Here is a 7581-nt window from a genome sequence, read left to right on the forward strand (position 1 = left end):
TATAGTGACTTCTGACCGATGCAAATTAAAAGTTCCTACTGTTTTTCTCTGCCTATTTCATCCCCAGTACTTATTTTCTTATTTTACTCATCTAGCAGAGATTCAGCTAATTGAGAGCAGTATAACTGAAGGCCATTTTGACAAATTTGTTTTAATCCAATATCACCCTGTAGGAAATTTGAGTTGACTGAATTATTTTGTGTTACAACTGCACAAGTCTGTGATTCTAGGGCTAGAGTTAAATGCAGAAGTGGAGTGAAAGGATCTTGTGCCCTCAGTGGGGGGATATGGGGACTTTCTATCTCAGCAGAAATTATGTTTCAGTTAAGTGCACATTTGCATTTCATACATATGAAATGAAATGTTTCTTGATAAACTGTGTTTCCAGTTTTAGTATTCTTTAAGTATGTGTACAGGAGTTGAATATTTTGAGGAAATATATATTTCAAATATTGTCAGTGCACACCTTATAAATACAAGCAAGCTTTCAGCATTGATGACAAACCTTTCTCCATGCCACATTTATTTATTTTATTCAGTTACTGACCTTCTCTTGAAATAGTTAACTAAATGAATACTTTAAAGAGAAAATACGTCAACAATGAAGGAACCCCCCCCCAGAACAACTGTTTACATTATTTGTATATGTTTGTTAACCCAGTAGGTAGACGGACCCATGAAGACCTTGGTAGTCGTGACTCTGGTACTCAATGAGACAAGCAATACATTCTGAAGGCTCCCTATTGAAATATTGGCACTCAAAATGCCAACTGCTGACAAGCCAAAAAAGAAAAATAACTGAAAACACAAGAAAAGAGCGAATCTTGAAAACCATTCTTCTCCTTTAAATAAACTTCTTTCTGTGGGGTGGGGGTCACCCTGCACTCCCCACACCCCCAAACTTATATATACCAATTCCAAGATTGTCATACCTCATAGAAAAGGGAATATTTAAAGAAATGGCATCTCAGACTTAGTATGTACAAGTCCGATCTTTTGGCCATTCATTCTCCAAATTATGGGACTTGCTGTAGTAGGTCCCAGCATATTAACTGGTTACCCATTTGGGCGTGACAGATTGTGGTTCTGAGCAAATGCCATTTAATTATATTTAGAGCTTAAATCAGAAGTATGTAAAACACACCCAAAGACACGGCATGCAAGTAATCTATAAGCAGCTAGTGACGATATGCATAAAATAATAGTGATCGTTAAAAAACATGCTGACTTAAAAAGATGCTTATCTACGTGTTTATGTATGCAACAATTACCACTTATTCTATAGTACTTTTCAACACCTAGCAATCAAATCCTATTCTATCAGCAGGGTTTGTACTCTCAGCCCTTATGTCAGTGATGCATATGTACTAATATTAAATGCATGCATCAAATATCACCTATTTGCAACTTTGCAAACTCAACTACTGTACGTGTGTTGAGTATTTACATATGCTATTTTCACCACTTCTGTTAAAATAAAACATATGAAACTTGTGTATGCCAGAGGAAATCAAACAAATACGAAGAAATTATTATCTGTGCATTTTAATGTTTAATGCTTTGCCCATTAAGCTTTTCTCTTTAATGCCTCTGGTTACTCTAACAATTTATACATGTGTTTTCTTTGTTAACAGATGACTCCTTCTGTGACCATTACGTTATTCTTCATAGCTGTTACATTTGGTGCTGGAAATGCTGGTAAGTTGTTGCATTATATGTGGTACAAATTAAGACAGTTGAAAGATACATGTTTGCATGGTGTCTTGTGTCCTGTAAAGACAATCAGCAGAAGTAGAATTCAACCGAAAGATGTCTAGTTGGTGGGGATGGAATAACTAGCCATGGCTGTTCTTCATACTTGGGTCCAGTGCTCTATTCCTGCAGGCTTTTAGTTGATTAATCAAAGCAATACGTACATCATGACTGAGTGGTAACTTTGTATGCTGTGAATGTATTTGTGAGTACTTCTGATTCATGGAATCCTGTTTCCTAAGTTTAAATTAAAAAAAAAAATTAACACAGCAGGAAGTGTGAAGGGGAGTGCAGGACCTAACTATAGCAGCATGCTTACAACCCCCTAACTTTGTTTATGAGCATGCTCATAACCCCATGACTTTTTTATGAGCATCACAGCCCCCTAACCTTGTTTATGTGCATGCTCACAACCCCCCCAACTTTGGTTATGGGCTGCAAACATCTGCTGATCAAACAGTGCATTTTCCCAATGATGACCCTAACCCAACAACACATTACACATCATCCCTGCATTCATTATTGTTAACACAGCACTATGCCATACTAGGATGTGCAGCATGCATAAATATACATGGTCCAGGTGAATGGGGGGACTCACCTATGTCCCAAAGGCAGAGGAGTAGAGTCTCTGGGAGTGGTCATCATGTTGATGCTGGCTCTCTTAATTGCTGAGGAAGGTGGCTGAAGTCCCTACAGTGTCTATGAATGCACCTCATCTGGTCAGGAGTGACAGTGCAATGGACTCTTGTAGGGGATGCCCACACCTGTATGAGTATAATCAGCAGGAGCCCCACCCATCCCCTAGATAAACACTCCAAAAGTTCCTGGTCTCCCTCAGAGAAATTTATTTTATTTATTTATTTTACATTTGTTTACAGGGAAAGTCGGACTGGACACATGTCCTTTTTCAGTGGAGGCTCGGGGAGAACAGCCCCACATAGTAAATAAAAGTTAAAGACAGACTTTAAAGTATAAAATACAGACAAATAACTTTACAGATTTATGAGAACATATTACATCACAGGTGTTATATCTATGAGACTATGGCATAGTATACAGAATTAATACAAATATTAAATAGTTTTTACAGAACCATTAGTTAGAAATGCACACATTGGGTTTTCTGAGCACACTGTACTGTCAGATTACCAGAACTCAGAGATCCTATGTGTGTATAGAACATCAGAGTCCATGTAAAGAAGGTAAATTACCTTAGCTGAGAATAGAGGGCCTCTCCAGAATGACTGTCGGCATTGGTTGTTTGCATAAGGGGTTTGCTGCTGGAGCATAAGGCTGTCTTGCTGGATTATGGTTGTGGAAGGCTTTGAAGGGCAGGTGTATTCTTGGGTTGATAGAAGATTTTCTGGGCCATGCTTAGTTGGTTGAAGAGTAAGAGATGGGGAAATTCTAACCAGTTGAGTTGTCTGAGTGAAGAATAGCAATGACTCTTAAAGGATGAGTTTGCTGCATACCTGGCGATTTTGTTATAAAAGGAGTCTAGTTTAGCTAATTTGTTTTTTTCTTAGGTTAGCTAGTATAGGTGATGCATAAAGTGGAGTTGAAATCAGATTTGAGCTGTAGTAAATTTTGTGTTTTCTTTTGTAAGAAACTGCTTGTTCCAATACAGTGTGCCAAGTTTGCTGTGTACTTCTTTTATGGTATGGGATTATGCGGATGTCAAATCCCGTGTTGCTATCTATTTCTACTCACAGTAGTTTCGTGTGAGGTAAGGGTGAGATGATGGTGTTGTTTGTTGATACAATGTTGAATGAAGACAGAGATGCAGTAGCTTTAGTGGGATGGAATATCATGATATCATGAGTTTAGTTTTTTGGGGGTTTGGAATTAGCAGGGAGTTTGTTAGCCATGTTTCTACTTCAAGGAAGGATTTTTGTGTTAGTGTTTGTAGATCATGTAGGGTAGTAGCAGCACATATCACTGAAGAATCGTATGCATAATCAATAACTGTGGCTTGAGATGAATCACTATCCATTTTTAATATGGAGAGGCGAGCTTATCATGACACTAGTTGTACTTAAGTAACACGAGTGGCTGTCAGTGTTTTATCCTACAAAAATATCAAATCAGCATAAAGTTATGATCTGGCACAAAACTGCCCTGCTTAGCTCCAAGAAGGTATACCATTTAAAATGCATACATTTGAAAATAGCAGCCACTTTGCTAATGTGTGTACAAATATTCACGCATATATAACTTTGTTACCAATACAGGCAACTCCATATGAACTACACAAAAAGAAAATTCTGAGTACACTGCAGGTTCTCAGAACAGCATTCTTGGCAGATGTCAAAGACTGAATCAAAACTAATTTCATGAACTTGAATTATTATGCCTGACTTAGGAGTCAGGTCCATTCCTATCACAGTATTAAATAAAAACTAAATATTTACACACACACACACACACACACACACACACACACACACACACACACACACACACACATGGAAACAAATGCACACACACACACACACACACACACACACACACACACACACACACACACACACACACACACACACACACACACACACACACACACACAGGTTCATAGGTGAATACTAGGCTAACTGCGTTAAAGAACCATTTTAAGTCTAGCTGTGATATCCCATTAGGCATTCAAAATAACCTTACCGTGATTTTTATTCCTATACTTCTCATTTGTGAATTTATAATTAAAGAAAGGGTAGAAACATTAATTAAAAAACAAACTTGCTCAATCTGTCACTTTCTAATACATCAGTATGTGGCATTTACTTTGTAGAAAATGTAGATTTTGTGACAGACTAGAGATACAGAGCAAAGACATTTATTCATTAACAGTAAATGTCACCAATCACTGCACTCTTTTCAAGTTATTTGTTTGCAGGGGACATCCCCTTCTACTTGTCAAAGGTATAACCAAAAACTTTGTTCTAAGATGTTGAATTGTTGTCCCCATCACTCATCTGTCATTTAAAAATGCATCCAACACTCAAAATGTTTGCCTGCCCTTATATACATAGGAAACAGACACTTTTATTTTCAGCTGTTGCCACTTATAACCATAAAATGGCTATTTTACAGGTATATGCTTTATCTAACTCTGCAATATAAACATTATTATAGAAAGTTCTAAACAATCTGTCGGCTCTTTGTGTAAAAATGTTTCCAAGAGATGCTCAGAAAAAAAGTACAATGAGTATGTCTAGCAATATACCCTTGTCGCACAGATACACTCACTCCAAGGTCACCTTACCTCAAGAAAGGAAAACTCTTTAGAAACAATAATCTTGTATGTGGTTTATGCAAGCCCCTATTGTTGTTTATTTATTGCATTTGTTTACCGGGAAAGTCCACTGGGCCTAAAAGAAACCATTTTCGGTGGAGGCCCGGGAAGAAAAGCTCCGACAAGAACATAGATGCAGAAAAAAAATGAAACATTAATTGGTACAGAAGTAGAAACAGTGTTACGCATAGTGGTTACAGTAATATATACAGAATATATACATATAGAATATTACACAATTTAGTCTCAGTATTCCAAGACTCACACTTACAAGACTCAGAATTTTAAATTCTATCTTAGTAGTGTGGACAGAATTTTAAACATATTACAGGATGGGGCACAGGATCTTAATTGCTCTAAGGTAAGGTTCTAAACTCCCAATTTAAAATAAATATATTATTTAGCTATTGTAATAGTGAACTCATGCATATGGACCCATTTCAGTCACTGCATTGAAGCATAAAATAATATAACAGAAAGCATAAAATGACATCATGGGTTGGTGTGCATATAGTTTTTATTCTGCATAATTGTCCACATGTAACACAGCATGGCAAGCATGATCTAACAAGCCAAAGTAGCGAATGAAGTAACTAATAAAGTAACTTGTATACTATTAAGAATAATAATGAAAGGGAAGCATACAGTAGTCTGATTAAAACAGAGACAGTATTTGTCTATCTATGCACACAGACTCACTCAGAACAGACCCACATATGTCTGTACACATCAGCCCACACACACACACACACACACACACACACACACACACATATATATATATATATATATATATATATATATATATATATATATATATAAGAAGTAAACAGCACATAACCAAACTGTGTAATGATACAGCATCGTTATTCTGGATCTGTATTAGCTAGTCGAAGTGTCAAAAGAGTGAACGCTCTTTCATCGACTGCTAATATTTGCAAACACACAAAGTTGAACACACAGAACAGCGATTTTTTTTTTCCCCAGGGAAAAAAATAATCACTGCTCCAAAAAAAAAAAAAACAAAACAAAACAAATCTGCAAACAAAATAAAGTGGGAGGCTTTGCCCCCCACAGCCCCCAACATGGGGGGCTGTGACCCCACTCCCCCCTACTTAAATATACCAATTCTGAGATCACACCACAGTGGAGGATACGGCAAAGTCTCGGCAATGGCCCAGAGATTTTTTTCCAAAAAAAATATCACTGTTCCAACCGGTCAACATTGTGTGTTTTCGCATACTAGCAGTCAATGAAAGAGCACTTGTTCTTTTGACACTTCGACTAGCTAATATAGACCCATTATTCCAATGACCACCTCCAGTTAAATGCAATCCAAATTTCTCTCCAACACACAGAACCAATGAAAAATCCCCACTTAAATAACATGATGAAGTTATATAAGCTGTTTATCTATCTATCTATCTATCTATCTATCTATCTATCTATCTATCTATCTATCTATCTATCTATCTACTTCTCTATCTGTCAATATATCAATCAATCTATCAATCTGTTACTCTATCTGTCAATCTATCTATTTGTCAATCGATATATCCATCTATCTATCCAGGTGTAGTATTTAATATTGAATGCACCCAAGGCTGACTTGCAAAAAGTCAATGTAAAAATGTTGAAAATGCTGGCATTGATATCCAGTACACATGCTCCTCAGTGCATGCAAAATTTAAAATAAAAATAAATAAAGAAAGATAAAATAAAAACTATTTTTTTTTTTTGCAGGGGGACAACCTGCATCTATATTGTCAAAGATTAACTTCTCGAACCTACATTCATTGAACATAAGTCAGCAAACATTCCCTTCAATGAATGTTTTACACAGGGAATGGAGTTAGTTGGCCAGCAGTAGGAAATTTGCCCTTTTCCTCACTGTAGTGCGATCTCGGAGTTGGTATATATAAGTAGTGGGGTGGATTTGAAATGCTGTTTGTGACAGTCGAAGTGGTAGACAACAAACTCCATTCCTTGTGTAAAACGTTCACCGATATGAACTTTCATTAAAAGGAATGTTCGCTGAGTTATGTTTGATGAACAGAGATTCGATGAAGGTAATTTTCAACAAAGTAATATAGACCAAGGCAACCCCACACCCTCTGCTAATTGTATATACTAACCTTGAGATTACACAAACATGCTGTAAGGGAATACTTAAATAATAAAAACAGATTCAGCAACATACTATATAAAAGATTTAATGAACTGCAAACAGCTAAGCTTTTGGGCTCACATAAAACCCTTCCTCAGTGCAAAATACAATCAATCAATAACATCACCCTTAAATAGTCATTTTAATAAAAGCACAGCCAATAACATTTAGAATTAATTAAACAATTACCCATTGTATAAAATAAAAAAAAATTACTTTAAACATGAACTGGTTTTAGGGTTATTGTTTGATTAATACCTGGAGGACAGTCAGCTTGCAATTGTAAAATCCACTCATACTCTTTAAGTTCAAGTTTATTATTCAAATCACCCCCTCTCATACTTTTATTAACCTAAAACTAAACACATGT

The 7581-nt window shown here is 36.4% G+C and overlaps 1 protein-coding gene across 1 annotated transcript in view; it reads left to right on the forward strand.

Moving 5' to 3' along the window:
• LOC122814949 (zymogen granule membrane protein 16-like) overlaps nucleotides 1–7581 on the forward strand; it is a 48960-nt gene that overhangs the window by 20891 nt on the left and 20488 nt on the right. The window contains exon 2 of the mRNA XM_044087208.1: nucleotides 1635–1698. Coding sequence (XP_043943143.1) covers nucleotides 1635–1698 — 64 coding nt within the window. The remainder of the gene's footprint in view (nucleotides 1–1634; nucleotides 1699–7581) is intronic.

The sequence above is a fragment of the Protopterus annectens genome, chromosome 11.part0 (assembly GCF_019279795.1).
Source record: "Protopterus annectens isolate FY-2018-M chromosome 11.part0, PAN1.0, whole genome shotgun sequence".
Classification (NCBI taxonomy): domain Eukaryota; kingdom Metazoa; phylum Chordata; order Ceratodontiformes; family Protopteridae; genus Protopterus; species Protopterus annectens.